Source organism: Panicum virgatum, chromosome 7N (genome assembly GCF_016808335.1).
Source record: "Panicum virgatum strain AP13 chromosome 7N, P.virgatum_v5, whole genome shotgun sequence".
In the NCBI taxonomy this organism is placed as follows: domain Eukaryota; kingdom Viridiplantae; phylum Streptophyta; class Magnoliopsida; order Poales; family Poaceae; genus Panicum; species Panicum virgatum.
In genome coordinates, this window is record NC_053151.1 from 42,405,962 (window position 1) to 42,429,904 (window position 23,943).

General features: G+C 46.3%; 3 protein-coding genes, 3 long non-coding RNA genes, 1 other non-coding gene and 2 pseudogenes across 9 annotated transcripts; 6 read left to right on the plus strand and 3 right to left on the minus strand.

Moving 5' to 3' along the window:
• Nucleotides 1-868: 868 nt before the first annotated feature.
• On the plus strand, nt 869-3,414 carry LOC120683424. Of its 3 annotated transcripts, none has more exons than XM_039965509.1 (7): nt 869-971; nt 1,146-1,167; nt 1,715-2,038; nt 2,131-2,285; nt 2,378-2,447; nt 2,570-2,621; nt 2,825-3,414. In XM_039965509.1, exons 1-7 carry the CDS (start codon nt 939-941, stop codon nt 2,853-2,855), a joined length of 687 nt encoding a protein of 228 aa, XP_039821443.1. In that variant the 5' UTR covers nt 869-938; the 3' UTR covers nt 2,856-3,414. The 3 variants fall into 3 exon arrangements, with proteins under 3 accessions (XP_039821443.1, XP_039821442.1, XP_039821441.1); XM_039965508.1 differs by having other exon boundaries at nt 872-971; nt 1,146-1,172; nt 1,720-2,038; nt 2,771-3,414; XM_039965507.1 differs by having other exon boundaries at nt 874-971; nt 2,771-3,414.
• On the plus strand, nt 3,330-3,403 carry LOC120684148 (annotated as a pseudogene).
• A 202-nt stretch (nt 3,415-3,616) lies between the features above and the next one.
• On the plus strand, nt 3,617-3,712 carry LOC120684152. Its single transcript, XR_005679132.1, has one exon. It is a non-coding gene; the product is annotated as a small nucleolar RNA R64/Z200 family (small nucleolar RNA).
• A 2,880-nt stretch (nt 3,713-6,592) lies between these two features.
• LOC120681282 (protein SPIRAL1-like 4) lies at nt 6,593-7,445 on the plus strand. The gene is made up of 2 exons (XM_039962793.1): nt 6,593-6,987; nt 7,115-7,445. Exons 1-2 carry the CDS (start codon nt 6,679-6,681, stop codon nt 7,196-7,198), a joined length of 393 nt encoding a protein of 130 aa, XP_039818727.1. The 5' UTR covers nt 6,593-6,678; the 3' UTR covers nt 7,199-7,445.
• A 3,587-nt stretch (nt 7,446-11,032) lies between these two features.
• Nucleotides 11,033-12,800, minus strand: LOC120681425. Its single transcript, XR_005677865.1, has 3 exons — nt 12,287-12,800; nt 11,504-12,176; nt 11,033-11,412 (listed from the first exon to the last, which is right to left on the minus strand). It is a non-coding gene; the product is annotated as an uncharacterized LOC120681425 (long non-coding RNA).
• Nucleotides 12,801-13,245: 445 nt separating this feature from the next.
• LOC120681283 lies at nt 13,246-15,817 on the minus strand (annotated as a pseudogene).
• On the plus strand, nt 15,545-16,428 carry LOC120681424. The gene has a single exon (XM_039962918.1). It carries the CDS (start codon nt 15,866-15,868, stop codon nt 16,277-16,279), a length of 414 nt encoding a protein of 137 aa, XP_039818852.1. The 5' UTR covers nt 15,545-15,865; the 3' UTR covers nt 16,280-16,428.
• Nucleotides 16,429-18,858: 2,430 nt separating this feature from the next.
• On the plus strand, nt 18,859-19,847 carry LOC120683685. The gene is made up of 2 exons (XR_005678881.1): nt 18,859-19,245; nt 19,328-19,847. It is a non-coding gene; the product is annotated as an uncharacterized LOC120683685 (long non-coding RNA).
• Nucleotides 19,848-19,915: 68 nt separating this feature from the next.
• Nucleotides 19,916-21,082, minus strand: LOC120683686. The gene is made up of 2 exons (XR_005678882.1): nt 20,232-21,082; nt 19,916-20,157 (listed from the first exon to the last, which is right to left on the minus strand). It is a non-coding gene; the product is annotated as an uncharacterized LOC120683686 (long non-coding RNA).
• Nucleotides 21,083-23,943: the final 2,861 nt, after the last annotated feature.

Here is a 23,943-nt window from a genome sequence, read left to right on the forward strand (position 1 = left end):
TTGTTTAGGCTTAGTTCTTGAGAGAACTAGCTTGAGAGAAAGTCTTGCTGCGGCAAGCAACTTGTGTACTCGTCGTGTGACCCTCCGACTTGGTGTGGAGTGGCAACGACACTTTGTGCGGGGAAGGAGGCCCCTACTTGGTGTTAAAGCTCCAAGATAGTGAAGACGGTGCCGTGGTGACGCTTCGAGATAGACGGTGGCGGTGACCTCGTCTTTGTGACTTGGCGTCACTTAGCCTTTGCTTGTCGGGAGCCTTGGAGGCGTGGCAAGACGGTGATCAAGCGAAGAGACTCGGCATCCCACTTGTTCTTTGTGAGCAAGTGGCCGTGGACGTAGGGAGGGACTTTGGTGTCCTAACCGAACCACGTTAAATCGTGTGTCTTGGTGTCTTCACGGGAGTTTGCATATCCTCTCCCTTACCGCATTACGTTTCCGCATTTACTCTTTCTTGCTTACCTTTACTTTCCTAGTTAGTTTGATTAGGATTGGCTATAGGTTGCAAGTCTTTTGGGGTAAGTAGAGGGTAGCATAGATAAACCTTAGTCATAACTAGCGTGTGTAGGACGTGTTAGGTTTATCTTATGCAATTAGATTGAGCCCTAGGATAGAAAAGCGATTAGCGACCCTATTCACCCCCTCCCCCTCTAGGGTCGGACACCCCGGTGATCCTTACAAGCATATTTTATGTCCAGCAAATAGAGAAATAATTACAAATTGATTTCTTCATTTTCTTTCTCACTTTCTGCCTTTCCAGTTGCAATATTTTTGCACCAGTCTACTTCGCGCGGCATGGCGCGCAATTGACCTAGTTAATCATAGCCACACGTTAGATGGCCACCTCTCGAACAACTGGTACAAGGCCAAAAGAAACCTGTGGCTTTGCTCTTCTGCTCTGCGTCACTCGACGCAGAGCACCGGCGAGCGCGAGAAAAGATCACATGGCCTTGCGCCATTCGACTCCCGCTACCTCTACGGTGACCAGCGGCGGATCCAGCAGGGGGGGCAGGGGGCTCCAGCCCCCCTAAGCTCCCCTAATTATACGTAAAACACTGTAGCAAAAATATCAAATTATCATTAAATTTTTACATAAATCAAAATCTCCATTGTTTCAGTCCCCCTTGCCTCTCATCTTGCATCCGCCACTGACGGTGACCACCGGCCACCACGCCCGTAGCTATGGCTGGGCAGAAAACCCGATACCCGATACCCGAACCCGAAAAACCCGAGCCCGAACCCGAAAAGTCCGAACCCGAAAAACCCGAACCCTAATTCGGGTTCCAACCCACGGTACCCGAAATTAATACGGGTAGTTCGGGTATTGGGCCACGGTACCCGAAATACCCGAACAACCCGAAATGATTTGTTTTTTCATCTATGATTTGATTTGTGTGCTTCAAAACTATGTTTATTAATTGTGATATGTGAAGTGTGAACTGTCACGATTTGGACGTGTGAAGTGTTAGTTAATTTCGTTTGAACTGTCAGTTTGGACGTGTGAACTGGATGTATGGTTGGGTGTATTTGATTTGATTTTATACTGCATATGTGGAGTTCCAGAATTTCGGGTAATTCGGGTAAAACCCGAACCCGAACCCGAATTTTCGGGTTCTTCTTTTTCCCAACTGATTTCGGGTATCATTTTTGGAAACCCGAAATTCCTAAAACCCGAACTACCCGACCCGAAAATTTCGGGTAACCCGAATGCCCGGCACTACCCGTAGCGCCGCCGCCGTCCTCCGATGGCCAACGACCGGTTCTGGTAGCCGGTTCCGGTTGCGCGCGCGGAAGCCGTCAGCCGGATCCCCTGCAGCGGGAGCAGATACCGAGACGTCCTCCCGCTCGGAGAACGCCGTCCTCAAGGCCGCATGGTACGGCTCCGAGCTCCTCGGCATCGCGGCGTCGCTGCTCCGGCCTGCGCCGTCGTCTACGGAGGGGGAGGCTGGCGGTGATGCAGAGGGAGGCGCGGCGGGGGCCCTGGACCGCGCGGGAGTGGTCGAGGCCATCAAGGAGGACTTCGCGCGGTCCTACTTCGTCACAGGTCTGAAACTTCTCGGATGGACTGACGAAAGATCACCGATATGATAGAGCTTGCTGCTTACTCACGCTTATTTGTTTTGGTTCGCTTCGCAGGGAATCTCACGCTGAGAGCTTACGAGGAGGACTGCGAGTTCGCCGACCCGGCGGGTTCGTTCAGAGGCCTGCAGCGCTTCAAACGGAACTGCACCAACTTTGGGTCTCTGCTGGAGAAGTCGAACATGAAGCTCACCAAATGGGAGGACCTGCAGGTATTTCGTGCAATTTGCCATGTGCTGCTGTTAATTTCTGATGAAAAAAACACTGATATGTGTTGCTTGCTGCTCGCTGCTTCTTGCTGCAGGACAAATCATCAATTGGGCACTGGCGTTTCAGCTGCGTCATGTCATTCCCGTGGAGGCCTATTCTATCAGGTAATTGTTCCGATCGAAGTTCATGCCCCACTTTGTACGTCGCAAAGACTTGCTGATTTGTTTCAGCTATTTATATTTGCCCCTGCACTGACATGGTGTTTGCTGTCATCTGCGTATTTCAGCAACCGGATACACTGAATACTACTTTGACGCTGAATCAGGGAAGGTGTGCAGGTACTGAAAACTCTGAAAGCTTCCTTTCCATCCTGTCGATACAGTTCAGTGATCATATTGACGAGCATGTTTTCTAGTTCTAGCTAGGTACATGATGTTCCACGCGTGTGCGACGAAGACTGACAGCTTTACTTTTTTTTTTCCTCCAGGCATGTCGAGAATTGGAACGTTCCCAAGATGGCGCTCCTGCGGCAGATTTTCAGGCGAAGCCGATGGGTCTGGGAGAAGCGCTAGCTAAAGGCATTCATCTAGGCAAGAATCGCAGCAGTATGTTTATATTCCAAATGTATCTTACCTACGTAGAGTTGTATAAGTTGTAACATACCTTAGGGATCACATCACATGTGCCAAAATAGAAAACTGAACTTAAGACAAGGGCCGACATGGACCGAGAGGAAATTTAGGCCCATCTCGGTCCGTATTCCAGAAACTTCCGACCATGTTTGTTCATGGGCCTGGCCCATTATACAAAGACGGGGCCTTCTAGGGTTTCTTGTATCGACGTCTTTATAAGCTGAAGCTCTGGAGCGGAGAGGGCTGGGCATTGCGGCGTTGGCTCCGGACTGCAATGGCGGCTGCATCTCCTCTGTTCCATCTCGAGCCGTTTAAACGGCATATTCATCTGATGCTCAATTTCTTTGTTTTATCTGATTTTCTTTTGGCAGTTTCTGCGATTCGTTTGGTTGCCTCTCTATGTGCAATGGTACTGGTCAGATGATGAGAGAATAACTGCAACAATATGATCCATGATCTGATTCTTAGTATTTAAGTCTCTGATGACCTATTTCCTGCCGTTGCTAGTTTTTCTTTCCTTGTCGTGGTTGCCTTTTCTTTTTCGTTTGTGAATATGCGCTGGATGTGATGAAGAAAAGATTGGTCCGTGTTTCTGATTCTCAATGACTGATAACCATCTATATTATTCTTCTGATCCAAGCAGCACCTTCGGTTGATTTTGTGCTTATGTCTTTGCTTGTCTATCTTCGAATGTTTGCCATTCATTGCGATGATGAATTATGAATAAACTTCGCATGTCAGACTTCGGAGATGCTTTTGGCATCCATGAGAAGATGTTTCATAAGACTGAGCAATGCAGATATTCGTTTCATGTCTAGAAAGCAGGATGTGAACAAAGTTTTCTTGGTGTGGGATATTTGAACTTGAACTGTAATAGTTTGTGCTGAGTGAATCATATCTGTTGTTACATTGATCTTGAACTGATAATCCCTGATAATAGTACAACCATGGTATTTACTAAATTCTACCACCAAATCAAACAAACATTATCTCTGATCAAATTCAGTAACGTTGACATTTTCAATTTATGCACGAAAGATTAAAAATATATATATAATTATGGTTAGTTGTGGTTGCCTTTTTGCTTGGTCCTCTTCAAATCAGATAAACATGTCTTATTGAATTAGATTAAAGAAAAATAATTCTGATTAGTTGTGATCGGTAACTATGAACCTTCCTTCTTTTTTTTTGCTGGATCCTCTTAGATATTGTCATGTAATTTCCTACTTTCCTGTATTGAGTCATGAATGGCAGGGTTTTGGATACCGGTCTAACAAGTATATGCCTACTCACTGTAGGTATATGTCCACCACCGTTATTTAACAAACACCAGTTAAGTTCCAAAAGAAAAAACACCAGTCTCATCAAGTTACTTCTCAACTATTCCAATTTGTATAGGTTATTTCAAACCAAAATTAGGTTATGTTTGGACCTTAGAAAGCCACAGTATCGGTATCGTTGTTAACAAAAAGAGGTTTGGAAAACTCCAAAAAGACTATTATTTTGATAATTTCAAACCAGAACGTTTGTTGCATGATTGCATTCATACGGAGTATATTATATCTCTATACTTGGTGAAACAGTTTGTTTAGATTGGCTGTGATGGGAGAGGTGGGCCGGGCCTGGAGAGTGCTACAGGGCTAAAGGCCTCCAGCCACACCACGGCCGTGTTTGGTTTTTTTCTGGGAATTACTGTAGCACGTTTTGACCGCTAATTTAGAGTATAAAATGAAGTCTAATTACAAAACCACCTCCACAACCCCCGTGTAAATCGCGAGACGAATCTAATGAGGCCTTTGACCGCGTGATTCGAGGATGATTACTGTAGCATCACTGTAGCAAAATGATCGATTAATTACCGTCATTAGATTCATCTCGGAAAGTTACACTCATCTCTGAAAAGTTTTTACAAATAGACTTTATTTAGTACTCCATGCATGCGAAATTCTTTTCTCGGGAATCGTGCCGGTAAAAAACCAAACACGACCCACCATGGCTCAACTGTCGCAAATCCCGTTCTGGCAAGCAATCTTTCTGATGCCGGGCAGGAATCAGTGGTCATTTTCAGACTTCAGTCTCAAGCTGTAAAAGCAGTGGCCTTCGCTACACTGGGCCGTGTTTGGTTACCCATCGAATCAAAGTTTACACAAAAAGACGAACGTCCGCATGGAGTACTAAATGAAGTCTATTTGCAAAACTTTTTCAGGGATGAGTGTAACTTTCCGAGACGAATCTAATGACGGTAATTAATCGATGATTTGCTACAGTGATGCTACAGTAATCATCCTCGAATCACGCGGTCAAAGGCCTCATTAGATTCGTCTCGCGATTTACACGGGGGGTTGTGGAGGTGGTTTTCTAATTAGACTTCATTTGATACTCTAAATTAGCGGTCAAAGCATGCTACAGTAATTCTGTGAAAAAAACCAAACACAGCCCTGATGTAAGACCAAGTAACTATAGCATTTTTTTTCACCTGTAATCGCCGAGGATTGGATGGTACATAGCAGGCTGGCTCCTATTATCAGTTACAGTTCAAGTTTAAAAAATAAAACGTGTTAGCTGCTTGTTAGGCCACGTTTAGTTCCCAAAATTTCTCTACAGTACCTGTTATATCATGTTTTCGAACACATGCATGGAGCATTAAATATAGTTGGAAAAAATAACTAATTACACAATCTAATTGATTCCTACAAGATAAATCTAATGATGTTAATTAATCTATGACTGAACATTAATTGTCAAATAAAAACGAGACGTGCTACAGTACCCAAACCTAAACTTTTTCACCAACTAAACACCCCCTTATTTGGGAAAAGATAGTCAATCCGGAGCGAGTCTTCAAATGTATCAATGGTCTGACAATGCAATGCAAGAGTGAAAGTTTCCTGAAGGGTTGCTGTCCTGTCACACTAGTTAGCCATGGACTACTCATGGTTCACACTTTGTGATTTTGACATGCTCACTATTCATGATTCAAACGCTGCGGTGCAGTGTCTGTCTAGCTCCTGTACGGTGCGAATATTAAACAACCACACGCTCACTAATCGAATCGGCTGCGCTGTTCAAGAATAGTTTCTGTTGGCACGACCATACACCAACCGAGTAACACTGCAGGATTTTAGTACAAATTATTCGTACTTTTTTCCTGTGAAAAGAAAAGTTTCGCACGATCTGATGTCTGTAGACTGTGGGATCACAAATCGAAATGCTTTTACAAGCCCTGGATAAGACTTCAAGCAGATCCAAAGAGAAAATGCTACGCAAACATGTCTTTCAGAGGGATTGGTTTACATAGAATTGAGAGTTGAGACAGACAAAAAACAACGTTTGAGCCGATTTCGCCTTTTTTTTTTCGAGAACACATAGGAAGACTGCACGTCAAATCATCCAGAGCTGTAGTAGTGAACGATAATATTAGAAGCAACCAACGTCGGATCAGTAAGTAAGAAGAGCCTAGAGTGCTAGATAGGGTCGAGATGGAAAATGAAGTGGAGGGTTAGTTGTGGTCCTAATTATGCACCATAAAACATTGTGAAATGGCCTCCTCATTCCTTTTTGCACAATTCACACATCCTCAGCTCATGTGGTTGTTGACCCATCGGTGTTGCCGATCGTGTGATGTGTCCAGTGTGCTCCACGCTCACATCAAGCTCTATAAGTAGCTCTAGCTGGCACTCTAGGCTACTTATAGAGGAGATGAGCAGCACAGCAGAGCACAACTTGTAAGCTAAGCCGGGAAAAAAAAGATAGGAAGAAGAAGATGAGCAGAGGAGGGATGAGCAGCGGCGGTGGTCGGAGCTCTCTAGGCTACCTCTTCGAGCCGGAGGAAACTACCCCGTATCACACGACGGCAAAATCCATCCCGGAAACCGTGAAGACTCCAGATACCAATCGCAGCAGTGCCAAGGATGAAAACAAGATGACGGTAGCTGAAGCCGATCAAGAACCGCCGCAGCTTCCTCCTCCGAAGAGAGAGGTCTCGAACCCGATACTCTCGTGCAGCAGACCACCTTGCAACATCTACCATACCAGCCAGTTAAGCTACAACAACTCTGGGTTTCTTATCACCGTGAGTAATAGACCTCCATTTCATAAGTCTTTATACACATCCGCACGTAACTAAAATTTCAGAATTCAGTTATGGTGTAACATGAACAGCATATCAAGTACATTTTCCTTCTACGCTTGTGTTTCAGGACCGACCATCGACAAGGGTACGCTGTGCGCCAGGAGGACCGTCGTCGCTTGGGTTTCTGTTTGGAGAGGAGCATGAGAAATGATTGATTGGATCTCATCAGTGCTAATCTTCAGAAGAATATGGCTGAATGTGTATGCATGTGTATCTTCATTTATGATTGCACGGTTTGTGTATAAATTTACTTCTGTTAGGTTTTTTTTTTGGTTGGGTGTTCCTATTTATTTGGTAATGCGGTACTACTGCAAGGGTGTTTCAAATATTTGTTTTCATGTAAATTTTTGCTGCACAAGCATAAGTTATATGGAAATTTGAGTCAGCTATGCTACTAATATCTTGAGTTAGAAATAGAAGGGCGGACCTGGTGCAGCGGTAGAGCCTACCGTCTGTAACCGGAAGGTCCCGGGTTCGAGCCACAGCCTCTGCATATTTGTGTGGGTAAGGCTTGGGGCTTAAAAACAACCCTTCCCAGACCCCGCACAGTGCGGGAAGCCTACGGCACTGGGTACGCCCTTTATGCAGTCAATCAATCTAAACTTTGATTGCAAAGCAGATTATTTGTCCCCAAAGCAGTTTTAAAACACTACATGTTTTCTATGGTTTTGTAGTTCCTAGACTATGTCACTATCATTTGTTTGTTTTAGGATCTTGTTAGTATTCTCATGGTTTCAAATTTGTTCCTAATATTCTGTTTTTCTTGGGTTATAATGATATAATATATGCTACAAAGCTAAAAGGAACGCAATCAAAAATAAATTTGATAATGATCAATTTAATTTAAGGATTTTATAGTTAGATAAATTCTTTCAACGAGATATTGGATTCATGATGGAGGTATATGTCCATGCTCCTCAATGTCAAAAGATCAAAGGTAATTTTGAGCATGTCTTTGCTAAAAGCCAAAAAGATGGAGAAATATGAATCAATTAAGCGGTTGCACTTATTTTTATAGAAGGGTTCTGACCATAAAAATGAATTTTTCATATGATTTGATCATAAATTTTGTTATAAAACGATTTTCACAACTTCTTTAGAAGGGTTCGAAAAAAATGCTAATATAAGATACTGCTGAAACAAATACAACCAAGGAGTGACCATATGATGCTGAGGGTTTTCCTTTCGTGGCTTGTTGGCCTACCATAAGTCGCACTATGCCCATCAAGAATCAATAATTCTATAGATGAATTGCATATTGATATTCATCATACGGAAATAAATTTTCTTGTGGTGGGTTCACCAAAGGTATAGACTCTCAATTTTCCGATAGGAAGCCACTATCATGACAACCCTGATAGATTGAAAAGACGACTATGGCACAAGTTAGGTTGTCGGTTAATAGGTATGAAAATATGCTAATTCGCTCACCCTTCTGTATGTCAGATTTAACCCGATTTTTATTGTGTTTGCTGCTTTACTAGTGTGATTTATTCTCACTTCATGATGGCTGAGATGAGCAAAACCTAATTTTGGCACATACATATTTCTTATCTTAAAAGTTACTAATCTTTATTATTTTATAGAAGTGTTTTTCACATGAGAAGATTAAAGAGGAGAAAATATACACTAATTCATTCATCTCAGGCTAGTTTTTCTTCCTCTGGACCGGAATTATTTCTTAAAGAAAACAGCAGTGCACCTATCTTGGGCCATTTGACAAGCCAGTGCCACCACAAACGCTACGCCCAATGGGCATTAATTCACAGAGCCAGCACCCTCCTCCCTCTCCCTTTGCTTCATGTGTGCCCATTGCTTCTTATACTCCCTTTATTTTTATTTAATCTTGCAAGCACAAGTTGTCCAATACATCAACCAACAAAATACTTGCAGCAATAGCTCATTAGAACATCAATCCCCATCATCTCATCAACAATATATCAAAGAACGCATATGCTTCTCATGCCAACTCATCCATATATGCAACCACTTGAGGTATAAATCAATAGCAAGCAAGATGGTGACTTAACCAACACAAATAGCAAGGAAAAATATCGAATTAAGAGTGGACAACCAGAATTACGTGGAAACCCCTTGTCGGGAAAAACCACGGGCGAAGGCGAGGCAAATCACTATGAGATGAAGCAATACAAGAGGTAACAAGGATGGGGAGGCTCCAAATTCCCCACGGATTTCACTTTCTATTGGATGGATTTGGTGGATCTAAACTTCTCCTCTCCTCTCCCTAACCCTATGTCTCTCCAAAGGGGAAGAACACGACTCTCTCTTGAATCCCGAGTTGGGAAAGAGGCCTTTAAAGGCAGTTTTTTAGAATAGCCCTCGGAGCTCTAGAATATTGCAAACAACCCCAATATTAGTATACAACATATGTAGGCTTTGTTTTCCTTAACAAATGAGCTAATGGGCTTCCAAATTGGTGAAATTAGGAGCTGCACATCACAATCAATCAATTTAAACTTTGATTGCAAAGCAGATTATTTGTCCCCAAAGCAGTTTTAAAACACTACAACGTTTTCTATGATTTTCTAGTTTGGAGACTATATCACTATTTTTTTTGTTTTAGGATCTTGTTAGTATTCTCACGTTTTAGGTAACAGGATCGCAATCAAAACTAATTTGATAATGATCAATTTAATTTAAAGATTTTATAGTTAGATAAGTTCATTCAACGAGATATTGGATTCGTGATTGAGGTATATGCCCATGATCCTCTATGTCAAAAGATCAAAGGTAAACATGTCTTGGTAAAAGCCAAAAAGATGGGGAAATAGGAATAAGCTTCAATTAAGTGGTGGCACTTACTTTTTTAGAAGGGTTCTGACCATAAAAATGATTTTTTCATATGAATTTGATCATAAATGTTGTTTCAAACGATTTTGACAAATTCTTTAGAACGGTTCGAAAACATCCTAATATAAGATACTGCTGAAACAAATACAACCAAGGAGTGACCATATGATGCTGAGGGTTTTCCTTCCGTGGCTTGTTGGCCTACCATAAGTCGCACTATGCCCATCAAGAATCGATAATTCTATAGATGAATGTCATATTGATATTCATCATACGGAAATAAATTTTCTTGTGGTGGGTCCACCAAAGGTATAGACTCTCAATTTTCCGATAGGAAGCCACTATCATGACAAACCTGATAGATTGAGAAGACGGCTACAGCAAAAGTTAGGTTGTCGGTAAATAGGTATGAAAATATGCTAATTCTCTCACCCTTCTGTATGTCAGATTTAACCCGATTTTTATTGTGTTTGCTGCTATGCTAGTGTGATTTATTCTCACTTCATGATGGCTGAGATGAGCAAAACCTACTTTTGGCACATGCATATTTCTTATCTTAAAAGGTACCAATCTATATTATTTTACAGAAGTGTTTTTCAGTTGAGAAGATTAAAGAGGAGAAAATATACACTAATTCATTCATCTCAGGCTAGTTTTTCTGCCTCTGGCCCGGAATGATTTCTTAGAGAAAACAGCAGTGCACCTATCTTGGGCCATTTGACAAGCCAGTGCTACCACAAACGCTAGGCCCAACGGGCATTAATTCACAGAGCCAGCACCCTCTCCTCTCCTTTGCTTCACTAGTACCTTGCGCGCGCGCGCATAGAATCCTTAGTATTTCAGATGTAATTTTATTTGCCATATAATATGAAATTTTGAAAATGTAGTTGAAAAGCAGGCCAGAGTAATTTTTGGTGGGCCGTTGAATGAGTAAAGAGATGTCCAAATGGGTATATATTTCTTGGGCTGCTGATTGGGTCATCAGATACAAAAATGTAGAATAGTCTTGGGCCTCATTCTATGTGAACGAAGGCCTCTAATGCATATACGTTTTTTTAGCACAGTTTATATAGTGTGTAATTTGTCTTAAAAAGGTAAAAGAATATGTAATTATGCACACGGCGCAATATTCATATTCGTTATATTATATATGAATTGTCGTACTTATAGATAATCAGCATAGGACAGTTTGGACGGAGGCATTAAATATTAATCTGTTTCTTAGTACATCGAAATAGGTGACTGGTGCATATCTAGCACTGTTTTCACAAGAATGCGTTCAATTAGAACAGCGCACAACGTTCATTGAATAGATAATCTAAACAGTAGTCTTAGCAGCAGCATAATGACTTAATAAGTAGATCTAATGAGTATGACTTGGTGGATGTGTACACGTTGCAGCTCCTGTACCCATAAGGTGAATGACTGCAACGATGTAGTAGAGCTCTAGCTGATCAGCTCCCAATTCCTGAACATTAGTGGGTTAAGTCGTATTGGCCAACTTCAAAAGGTTGTTCTTGTAGCATAAAGGTAATTTGCACCTGAAAAATATGTCTATAAAACAAATGTTTATACATGAAAAGCACTAGATTTTTAAATTTGAGTAAAACAAATAAGGCAATCTATTAATTTTACATTTAGATACCTTAAGATTGAGTATGAACCACAATTTGTGAACTCTCATTGCCCTGTGATGCTGAAACACCTGCAGGTTCTTCTCTAGGAGTATAGTTCGTCATTTTAAACCAGAGAGTCACAAGGATATCTTCAAGTTTGAAGCAGCCATGTCAAATCGCTTTTGCAGAATGGACGATTGCAAATGCGACTAGGTGTACTAAAATTGAATTTCTAAATCTAACTTGGAATGATCCTTCAGTAGATGGCAAGAACCACCAGAATACAAAAATCCATATCAAAGTGCCCGATGCAATGGTAGTACACGTCTAGATACACAGATATGAGGAAGATCTTGATTTTTTGTAGAGAGTTGGGAATATAGGTGGTTATTGCATTAACAGGGTAGTCAATGCATTGTGATATGTATGTAGCTTTGCTTGGGCAAATGAGGTTGAATAGGTAAATTAGCCTTGTCCATAGAAAAGAAATAATTGAGGCCCAAAAGACTACATTTACTAATTTAAGTGGTTTCTCTAGGCATTTTTCAATATCTACTGAAGTAACAAAGTTCAGTGCAGACCCTAAAAGAGATACTGACAGCTCAAGTTTTGGTTTCTTAAATTTTCTACCACTGTCTAAAGCAATTGTGAGTTCATCAGGAGCTGGAGCAGTTGGTTTTAATACAAGCTGATCTCTTTTCCCTACAGAGAAAAGAAGAAACAAAAATATACAATGTGCTTAGATGGTAATCGGTTTCATACACGCAGTGTAATCTGTAAACAGAGAAAGGAAAAGAAATCAGGAGAAGTACCTTTTCTTTGTTGGACATAGGAACCAAGCTCTGTTTTTTTTGGCAGTGGATGGATAGCTAGGTTCAGTTGCATTGCTTTTGCATTGTGTTTTATCACCGGAAAGAGTGATATTCTTTAACAGGTCCACCTATTGTGCAAGTGCTATATATGGTTAAAACAAAGCCAAATCTATAGGTTGCAAAAATAAAAGTTGCTACATTTTGGGAAGAAATCTTATCAGAGAAAACACATTTAGTTGAAGAGATTACCTTGGGTTCTTCTTGAATCTCATCTAAAGAGGTGTAATCCCTGCTCATTTGTTCTAATTTTGGTGCAAATCTTAGTGGTGGAGCAGTGAAGACTTTAGAAAGCTTGAAACTCTTTTTACTATCTGGTTCCATTGTGCTACTAAGGGTGTGTTTAGTTCATTTTGCAAAAATGTGTAAAGATGTAAACAGGGCATTTGAAGTACTAAATGAAGTCTATTTGCAAAACTTTTTGCATAGATGGGTTGTAAATCGCGAGACGAATCTAATGATGCTAATTAATCCATGTTTAATCAATAATTAGCGGATGGTTACTGTAGCATCACTGTTGCAAATCATGGATTAAGTAGCTCATTAGATTCGTCTCGCGATTTACAGTCCATCCATGCAAAAAGTTTTGTAAATAGACTTCATTTAGTGCTTCAAATTAGCAAGATTCCGTTTCACTTTAATGCGTTTACGGCTTTTTTGCGTTTACATGTAAAGATCTAAACAGGGCCTAAGATGGAGTTCTGGGGGTTGAGTTGACTGGATGGGTCTGTTTTTGGGCGGTGGAGAAGTGGCAGGGGAAGTAGAAGGAGTGTGCGAGTGAGAAAGAGTGCTAGGGAGGACATCTTTTATTGTTGGCTGCCAATACATTGGGAGTTGTAGTACTACCCAGACCGAGAACAGAAGTAGGAAAATTTTGGTCATTCTGCCACTTGTACCTTTTCTTTTTTTTCTGCAGGTAGGATGCTACACAATCAAAATAATGATGTTGTTATAATGATGCTATAAGTAAATAGACAAATATTTATGGTAGAATATTAGAGTATATGTGCATTCTAAAACAAAGAATAAACAAGGTTGCTAGAAGTGCATGTGTGACTGCAGCAAACTAGGATGCATTCAGACCTAGATTCTTATACAAATTGGAACTCTGGAGAAGAAAATTGTTTGATAGATTAGAAATTCTAAATAATGCTAAACTTTTTTCCCTTTTGAGAGAGTTCTAAATATATATAAACTATATGCTCTCTGTAAGTTTAGATAAGAGAACCATATCATTTGGATCCTGTATTATCAGATGAAATGGAAATAGATTGGATAGAAGAGCAAGCATGGACTCTAGTTGATTTGAACAAATAATTTATGAAATCTTAGGAAAATCAATTGAAGTAGGGAAATGTGAAGCAAAATAGTTTTCTTGCTACATACCTGAATTTCAGACTGAATCTGTGTTTGGAGAAGGCAGTGTCTTGAAGATGCATATAGAGTTCACATCAATATAGAAGAGGGACAGGGGAAAACAAATTACCTGACATATTATTTCAAGGTCTGACTTTTACCAGCAGTGGAACAGGGGAAAACAAATTACCTGACATATTATTTCAAGGTCTGACGTTTTGTGCACTAAAGCAGATCCTTTGGATTTGCTTGCTAGCAAAGCCAAGTAACGTTCTTCTGAATTAGGAGCAAATGTACATAGACCTGATTATAAACAAAATATTAGCAGCAAATACGGCAAGTAGGAACAAAATTAAAAGCTTTTGACTTAGCTTTTTCAATTACCTTCCTTATCAGATGGAAGTCGACTCCGCAGATACTTCAATAATGCAGTTGTTGGTCCAGAAACCAATTATGGCAGGAGGTCGTCTGTCTGTCCAGCCTTAAAAAACACCTGCTCATCAGGAGGAACTCATGGTCCAGTCCAACCCCTGTCATGCCTTTGATTTGCCTGTAGCATCTTCGTGTTTGTTTTGTGGTAAGTACAAACAAATCTGATGCCCGTCTGATTATGATCATGCCGTGCCTACATTGTCATCAGTGATGCTCCTTGCTGCCTGTAAACAACAAGGATCCAATGGCATGGCAGTTGGTCATGGTGGTTTCGGAGAATTTCATTCTAGTTTGTGAATCAAAAAGGAACCTCTCTTGAACCATGACCGCCGCCCAGCTCGCCGGATGGGCTGCTCGTGGTTTTGCAGGAGCTCGTCGATGCTCCGTGGCTGCGACAGCAGCGGCCCTGAGAAGTCCACCCTGTCCACCTTCCCCTTGTACTTCTGAAAAAACAATCACTGTTCCCAAATCACGCATCAGAGAAACAAATTTCCTTCAGTAAAAGAGACTGTCAAAATTCAGAACACAACACTGAATATGAAATGCTTTTGCGTAGTGAGAGTGAGACCTTCCCGTTCTTGAGCGTAGTGAGAGCGAGACCTTCCCGTTCTTGAGCTGCTTGGCGTCCAGCGTCTGCGTGAACCTGTTGTTGTTGTAAGCTTCGGAGGTGCTGAAGGCGTCAGCAACCTGTGCCTACCGCTTGATTATCTCCTGCTTCTCCACCTTGTATGGTGCTGCGGCGGTAGTGGCCGCCGCCGCCGTTCTTGCGGCGTGTCCTCCGGCATTGTTGTTGTCACCTGCCCTCTTGGAGCCGCTCCTCTTCGTTACCGTGGCCACCGCCGTGGAGTCGGGCCGGGGCTTCTTGGCCCAGGCGAAGCCGGTGGACTCGGCGAGCTGCACGGGGCCGGAGAGCGGAAGGCGGTCCGCGACCCGGGGTGCCTCCTTGAACTGTTGGACACAGTCCTAGCGTACGGCGCAGCGTCACTGCCACCGCCGCCGGCATCACCGTGCCCGTGCCGCTTGCTGATCGCCGGCACGGGCTCCACGTCGACGAACAGCCGCGACTCGCCCACGTTCCTTGCCGCCGCGCCGCCGTGGGCGGCCACAGCAAGCAGCGATGAACAGAAGAGGAACGCACAGGGCGGGCGATGTCGTGTGGCGGCGCACCTCGGCGTGCACGTGGCTCTGGTTCGTGTCCTGCAGCTGCATGCTCTTGTGCCCCCTCGACGGCCGCCTCGCTGCCTCGCCGGCGTGGCTCCGGGCGTTGCTCCTCCTCCTAGAATCTTCCCGGAACTTGGCGTCCATCTCCTTGTTGGGCGCGCACTTGGGCAGGCTCGCCGGGTCGCACGCGTACGACGCCGTCGGCGTCGTGAAGTACCTTTGTGCGGGAGAGGCGTGACGGGAGTGGAGGGCCGGCGGTACTACCGGCGAGAAGGGAGGCTGGCGGTGAGGGCGGCCTGCGAGGACAACGTATACGCGCCCGTGCCGCTGGATCTGGATTCAGGGCGGCCGGATCTGGCGCCTGACAGGCCCCATGGCCGAGGGTCGGAGGAGCACCGCGGCGACGGCGAGGGTGAAGGCATCGCAGAGGAGCCGGCACACGCATCCGCAGCCCACCGGAACACTAGCTGACGCACGCGATCCCGCAGCGAAACCGCCGGGTCCCTCCGCCTGCAGGATCCTCATCCACGCGCGGGGGCGGGTGGGAGAGCAGCGAGCTATCCCCCGGTCTCCATGGGCAACCTCGCGTCGTGCACGATGCCGGCGCCGGCCGGGAGCGGGCGGGGCGCCCGGGTTGTGCTCCCCGACGGGCTGGTGCGGCAGGTGCCGCTGCCGGCGATGGCGGCCGAGCTCATCCTCGAGGCGGCGGGCCACTTCCTTGCGGACGCGCGCGCGCTGCGGCCCGGGCGGCGGATGGAGACGCTCACGGCGGACGAGGCCCTCCTGCGCGGGGGTCTCGACGCCGCGCTCCCCATGAAGCGCCTCCGTGCGTGCGTAGCGCCCGCCGACGTCGCGCGCCTGGCGGCCGCGGTGGTCGCCAGCGGGGAGAATGCGCGGGCGGCGAGGAGGAGATTGCGGCCGGGGTCGTCTCCCGCCGCCACGGCCAAGGTGGCCGCCGTTGTCGCGCCGCTCGAGGTCGAGGCCTAGCTCCGGGTGGCGCGGCGTCGCGAGACGTGGCCGCGCTCGGCGCGACGGCGCGCTCGGCCCGTCGCGCCGACGGGAGCCGTGGCGAAATCCGCCTCGCCGCGGTGGTGCGGGTCGCGGTGGCGGCGGCGGCGCGGGGTGGAGGGGGCGGGGCGGCGGCGGCGGCGGCGCGGGGTGGAGGGGGCGGGGCGGCGGCGGCGGCGGCGCGGGGTGGAGGGGGCGGGGCGGCGGCAGTGCGGGCGCGCGGGAGGTGGGGAGGGCAGGGACCAGGGTTCACCAAAGCAAGAAGTCCACATTACCCCCCCTCAAGTCTCTACTCCTATAATGTGGGAGTGGTTCGTGCGTCGGCTAAGCCGCGCGGCAGCGCGAGCCGGACGAAGCCGCCGCGGCACGCGAGGCACGAGTGCACGACCCGCAGCCCACGCCACAGCGCCCTCCGCCCACGCACCCAACCGTCTGTCCCAGCACGTCCCTACCTCCACGCTGCCGTCCGCCCGGCCGCCGGCAACCGCATCGGCGTGCGCACCCGTCCGTCACGCCACCCCAAGTCGGCCGTCTCCCCTGGTCGCCGCCTTGCCCCACCTGGTCACGGTGCCTGGTCGCCGCAGGCGCGAAGCCCCGCCGCCACCGATCGACACTCCGCCCGGCTGCTGCCTCCATCGGTCGCGTAGGAACTTCGCGACTCCTACACTGGTGACTGGCGGCCACTATGTGGTGCGCCTCCCTTGGATCCAGGTACGCCTCGGCCTCCCCCAGATCCCCCCTCTCCTCTTTCCTTTCCTCCATTTCCCGGAGAGCGCGGCCGACAACCACTCTAGGGTGCGCCTCCCTCGGATCCCCCTCTTCCTCTTCCCCCTCCCTCTCCTTCCCGGCGAGCGCGGGGCAGCGGCCGGCCTGGCCTCGGGTGGGCGAGCGTGGCCTCGTGCCGGCGGCGGCGATGGGGTTGCGGCGAGCGTGGGCTGGGGCAGGCTGCGGCGAGCGTGGCCGAGAGCGGGCCGGTGGTCGGCCTGGCCTCGGGCAAGCATCACGCCGCACCGGCAGCGATGGGGCGCGGCCAGCCCAGCCTCGTGCCGGCGACGGCAAGCAAAGGCCTAGCGCGGAGCAGCAGTAGCAATGGCCTCACCGCTGGCCGCCCGCCTCCCGTGCCATGTCATAGCTCGTCAAGACCAACGACTGCCGCGCATTCCTCGTCGACACCCTCGCCCTGGTAAAGCCTCTACGTCCTGGGTCCTACGAGTGCTCGGGAGGTGTTCGGCGAAATGCTCCTCCTCCGACGGGGACGCTGGCGTGGGTGGGGGGGGCTGTGGTCGTCGCAGGTCAGGAAGCTCGAGTCGCAGGGAGTGCCCACCAAGCAGGCCGAGGCCATCACCGAGGTGCTCAACGACAGCCTCGACAGCATGTCCGAGTCGTTCGTCTCCAAGGCCGACATTCAGAAGGTAGTGCTAGGCATTGCGTGGCGGGCTGTTTCTTATCTTATGGTTTGATTTGATTTGGTTAGTCTATGGCTTGGGTACTAGCCTTCCTCATGTGTTGGTGGTACTTATTTGATTCCTTGTGTGCAGAGTGAGATGCTGGAGGAGTCCAATATCGATCTCCAAGTTCAAGTCGCAAGTGCAGATCTCGCATGTATTCTTCAAAGCTAAGCTGTCTCGTCGTGACCATTAGGCGTTGTTGGATTTTTCGCTCTAACTTGATCTTGGAGCTTGTACGAGTTTGTTTTAGAATGTTTAGTTTCTTTAGAATGTTCAGTTTCAACGTTACTGTGACGAAGGTTTATACAACCACCTTTAGAACTGCTGCTCATTATGTGATGACCCTATTAGTTTGAGGGATTGATGTATGGGAAATGGCGATTGTCGGTTGAGATCACCATTTGAATTTCTGCCTTTTCGGGGATCAGATTATGGCGGAGACGGGCGACGACGAGCCGGAGGCCGTCGACGACGTTCCTCACAGGCGGAGGCCAGCGGCACGGCCCCACGCCGGTGGAGGCCAGCGGTGCGACCACACGTATCACGGACGATGGGGCGAATGAGCAGGCAAAACAGATTGGAGACCGTAGCAAAGCACGGGTACTTTACTAGTTTACAGCAGCAAATGGAGTTGTCAGGTGTTTTTGAGCAACCATACCACATTAAATGTTAGAATTAGATTACAGTATTTTACTTTCTATGAATTCCTATGGTGCTATTGCCTATCCCTTTTCTGATGATGTCCAAGAAGCTCTCTTGATGTCCTGGAATGGATGAATTATTCATTGTGCATGGTCTCCAACTCATTCTTTTCTGTTGTGTCGGTTCTAGAAATGGCCGACAATTGATCTACTTGCTTACGTGTTATTATGCATCGGATCGGATATAGTCTAGCACACAATGACTCGAAGTGTCAAATGATTTATGAAGCATCAATATTAACACTTTTCGTATCAGATCTCAAAATTTGTTCATGAAGGATTAAAGGAAAAAACATGACAACAGATAGATTGCATAAGAAGGGAGTTTGATTACTGCCCTTTGGCATCTTGATGATACAATGAGAACTGACTAGTATTGACGAAGTCCAAGTTTCAACCCTCAAGTACAAAACCGCGCAGCCCACCCCCCGCGCGCCCTTCCCCCCGGTTTCGTTGCCGCGCCGTCCTCCGTCATCCCGCTGCGCCTGCCCGTTATCTCCCCCTCCGTCTCGCTCTTTCTCTCTGATCCCCAAACGATTCGCCCCTCTCTGTCCCTAGGTTCGATCTGATCCAGGAGATGGCGACCAACAGGAGTCCAAGCTCAGCGGGATCGAGTGCGACTTCAGGCCGCGGGCTCGAAGAGGAACGGAGCTCCGGGTCCCCTGTTCCATACAGGGAGGGGCCACTGCAATATCATCCTGCAGTGCACTGTGACTTCGGCCAGAAGGCAGCTCGATGGATTTCTTGGAGCCGCAATAACCCTGGGAGGCGGTACTTGACATGCATGAGGCGCCGGGTAAGTAGTTTTGCATCTTGTGGTCTCCTGCCTCAATTTGGTTTTGGACTACCAGCAGCTTGGTTTTGTTCGGATTTTGTAGGAGGGGGATGCGGTTTCTGGGAGTGGTATGAATGCGACACCACCACCACATTTTTGAAGCAATTACAAGTTGATTTGAGGGACAAGGTCTGGAGGCTGTCCAAGGAAATTGAAGATTTGATAGCAGCTACTTCAGCAGCAAGGACGCATGTTGAGCAAATGCTTGTTCAGAGAGAGCAGTCAGAAAAGAAGATGAGTGCACAAGTACTCGAATGGGGGAGATTATTAATGGAAAAGGATGCCCAAGTAGCTGCAGTCGTTGACAGAAGCAAGAAATTGGAGAAAGAAAGAGTGGTGTTGCGTTCAATAATTTTAGCATGTATCTGTGTTGTTATTGGAATGCTAATTAAGTAGTATGGTTGGTGTGAGTGTTTGCTAGGTTCAGTGGTAGATTAATGCTAGCTCCAGTCGTGTGTGTGTGCTCCTTGGATTAGTCCAAGCTTGTAAGGTCCAGGAGATTATTAATGGATGACTGCTATTTTGTATGGTTGATATGAGGAAACCAAGATGCAATATGCTCATGAATGTGTGTACTGTCATGAATGTAAGATAACAGAATATTTTTGCTTGTACTTTCACACACACGAACTAAGATAACAGAATATTCATTGCACTGGCATATAAACCATTAGTCTGCCATATTACATGATGAAGTACTGGTAGAGTCTAACATAGAAATCGACATAGCACTAGCATGGTTGTGGCTGTCTTCTCTGAGTAGAGAAATCCTATATCATTGCATTTCTTTGTTGCCTTTGAAGTACTGACAGTGCAGGGCTGCTTCCTCTTCTTTGTGCTAGTGACACTTTGCTGTGACATTGGCAAAGGAACCTGTGAATATGGAAGTTAGTATGTTATCAATTAATTCACACATAACTAGTGAAAGGTTTATTACAAGTCATCACCAGTGCATTTTGAGAGTTCGGATGTGATTGAGATTGTACTGGGTTCACATTTGCTGCAGATTGTGGTGGGTGCACATGGGAGTGAGATTGTGACCTTCCTGTACTCCTTGCACAAGTGCTCTTGTTGTGTCCAGGCTGCTTGCATATCCTGCACCTCGTAACAGATCCTACCTTTGACATTCTCTTGCCCTTTGGCTTCTCATGTGGTTCCCTTCTCCTCTCTTTTTTGTCTACCTTGCATCTTTAGAGTTTTAGGTGGTTGTGGTCTTGCCATTTGAGATGTGGGCCAATTTTGTATCCCTTCAACAGGCTGTAACAAATGACCATCTGTTTTTTGCATCTCTTTCACTATGAAACAGATTCACCGCTAGACTCACCTCTCCTCATGCTCTGTTGATCCAGATCCACCGCCAGGGTCGGAGTGGTGGCGTTAGGCAGCCAGCACTGGCGTAGCTTCATGGAGGCAAAACAGGGCGACCCCCCCTTCCGATTGGTTTGCTCCACGTCAACTCGCTGCCAGACGCCGCTAGCTAGCTCCTCAGCTTGGCTGCGCCGGCTTGTTCTGCTCCCACCACAGCGATTGGCCCCTGCTTATTTCAATCTCACGCTACGCCACTGGCAGCCAGGGAGGCCGCCGCCCGGTGCAACCATAGCCTGGTATGCTTGTTTCTGACGAGAGAGAGAGACGGATTGATGGGGAACGCGGGGAGTCGAGGGGGAGATAACGGGCAGGCGCAGCGGGATGACGGAGGAGGACGGCGCGGCAACGAAACCGGGGGGAAGGGCGCGCGGGGGGTGGGCTGCGCGGATTGAGCAGTTCGGGGGTGTCGTTCGCCCGGTTTCATACTTGCGGGTTGAAACTTAGACTTCACCAATATTTGAGGGGTGTAATGTGGACTTCTTCCTTCACCAAATCGGTGGGAACCGGTCCGGTTTGACCGGTTACTGGTCAAACCGGTCCGGCCCGGTTCTGGTCTGGATCGGTACCAAACCGGCACAAATTCAAAATCCAAATTCAAATTCAAAAAACGAAAAATCTTTAAAAAAATCTTAAAATACTTCAAGGTGCGACGGATTTAATGGTGTCAAATTTTCTCAAAAAATCATTCATTTAGTATAGTTTGCGAGGATTTGAAGTTAAACAAAAAAACGTGCATACAAAAGTATACAAATACAATATAAAAGTAGTAAAAAAAGATTGGATTGTTCATTTAGACTAAAACATGTTATATAAACATTCATTTAGTATACTTTGCGGGCATTTGAATTTAAACCAAAAAGAAAAAAAAAATTGAATTTTGCCGGTTACCAGCCAAACCGACCGGTATACCAATCCGAACCGTTTGCACAGGATTTTAAAAAAAATTGACTTCGACCGGTTTTCGGTCAAACCGGTCCGGTATACCGGTACCGGACCCCACCGGTTTGGCCGGACCGGTGGGTAACTTAAACCCTGGCAGGGACGCGGGGGGTTTTCCAAATGAGGGGGACGCCTATGCCTATCGCAGCCTTTCACGTGGGAGAGACGAAGTAAAGATTCAACGCGACGAATGTGAAAGCGAGAGACGAAGTAAAGATTCAACGCGACGAATGTGAAAGGTCGAAGAGGAAGCAAACTTTTACGGCGGCCAACGCGGAGAGAACAGGCCGTCTGAGACCGCACACGCACCGAGGTCAATGTGAACTCTGTAGTCGCTTTGACGAGGGGTGCCGCGAATGGCAGCAGAAGCCTTTGGACGCACATGAGGTGAGGCGGGGCACAGCGGCCGGGGTGATACCCAGAATCGCCTGTGCCGCACAAAGCAGATCGAACGGCGCCCATTTTTTGAGACGACCGTGGCCATGCCGAGAGGGCGCCGACTCCAGGTGCTCTAAAGAATAGAAATGTGTGCACATTGCTTCTTATATACTCTCTTTATTTTTATTTACATTTCATATTAGATTTGTGTTAAGTCAAACTTAAAAACTTTAACCAAAATAAAATAAAATAATAATATTTACAATACCAAATTTATTTCATTGAATCCACTATGACGTATATGTTGATAGTGTATATGTAGGATAGTATAGTTGTTGCTATACTTTTCATACTATAGACCTGATCAAAAGTTAGTCAAGTTCGACATATAAATAAAATAAAAAAGTCTAAATTACTCCCCTGAACTGTAGTCAATATTTGGATAACCCTCTAAACTATCGTTTGGTTCATTTTACACCCCAAAATTGTACCCTTTGATTCAAATTACCCCCTAATACAATTTGCCCTTTTCATTTCTCCATGCATAAATGGAGTTTTAAGCTGAAATTTTACAATATGATAGTACACATCATAACACATCTTAGAAAAATAAATCATATTTTTTATCATTATTTTGATAGGTTAGTATATTTAATAATAAATTAATCATTGGAGTATGAAATTATATGAAAAATAATGATAAAAAACTATAACAAAATTTTTAATAAGCATTGATGTCCACTACTACGCTCAAAATTTGAAATTAAAATTCAACTTATGTATGGAGAAACAAAAAAACAAATTATATATAGGGATAAAATAGACTAAATTGCATAATTTAGGAGTAAATTGAACCAAGTTATAATTTAAGAGGTTATTCAGACTATGTCTATATTTGAAGGGAGGAAATTTGACTTTTTCCTTAATAAAATCAGACGGGGCGGAAAGTATCATCAAAACCACACGCACTATGTGGATAACTGAGGTCAATGATCATTGTTCATTGATCACCAAATCTCGCTGACGCTGATTCCAGGAGCACGAGAAGAGAACATTCCGTCAGTGACGGAGAAGAGCGATCTCTATCACACGACAACCAGGCTGCTTCATTCTGTCCGGTGTTTTTTCTCCCGCTTTTTCTTGGTTTGCGATGCACTTTTCTCCGGCCCCATTTCGTGGCGGCGGCAGACAAAAGGCCGACGACCCAAGTGGTCGTGGGTTGCCCGTCCAGGAGAGCAGGGGAACCGGATCCGCTGCAGTAACGTCCCCTGCAGTTGGGTCACTGCCACGTGGGCCCCACTGCGTGCAGGCCCCACACGCAGTGACTCAACTGCGGGGGACGTAACTGCAGCGGAGCCTCGTCCGAGAGCAGGAGGGAGGGCGGGGGAGGCCAGAGCGTGTTACCGCCCTCGGCCACACAAAGCCCTCATGGCGCTGCCACTGTACACGGTATAAACTGGCCCGGATCGCGCTGGCCTCGCCGTGCGCTGGGAGTGGGTGGTGCTGGACTGCCAGCGTTCTGCACCGGGTAAATCATGCCTGGCATGTTGGCACGTGAAATGCGACAAGCCACACAGCATGCTCCCTGCTCACCTGCTGCCACTTGAGGCAGTGTTCGATTCATCTTTTATATATTCAGGCAGTTGTTTGACTCGTGTGGCAGATCTCCTTACCGTAACTTGAAAGGGATTGCCCAAGCCAAGATTGCTTCTAACAATCTCCTGCCGACGTGCAAAAAAAAAAAGTCGAGCACTAGACAGCAAATTTCGTGTCTAAGCAACTTCACCCCGCCGTTGGATCGAAATCGGCCGGAAGGCAGCGCAGGCCAGTCTTATCAGCGACATGGACACTTGTGAGCCAGTGAGAGTCACGGCACGATCCGGCCACTTCTTCCTCCCCGCGCACGCGTCGCGGAGGCAGCCTCTCGAGGTCTTAAGTGGCCTGCACCTGGTCTCCTCTCCCTTCCCCTCCAGT

Coding starts and splice junctions, on each gene's coding strand:
- LOC120683424 (XM_039965508.1), top strand. CDS start 939: ATGGCCTTGCGCCATTCGACTCCCGCTACCTCT. Junction 972..1,145: donor ATTCGACTCCCGCTACCTCT/ACGGTGACCAGC, acceptor CATCCGCCACTG/ACGGTGACCACCGGCCACCA. Junction 2,286..2,377: donor CCAAATGGGAGGACCTGCAG/GTATTTCGTGCA, acceptor TTCTTGCTGCAG/GACAAATCATCAATTGGGCA.
- LOC120681282 (XM_039962793.1), top strand. CDS start 6,679: ATGAGCAGAGGAGGGATGAGCAGCGGCGGTGGTCGGAGCTCTCTAGGC. Junction 6,988..7,114: donor ACTCTGGGTTTCTTATCACC/GTGAGTAATAGA, acceptor CTTGTGTTTCAG/GACCGACCATCGACAAGGGT.
- LOC120681424 (XM_039962918.1), top strand. CDS start 15,866: ATGGGCAACCTCGCGTCGTGCACGATGCCGGCGCCGGCCGGGAGCGGG.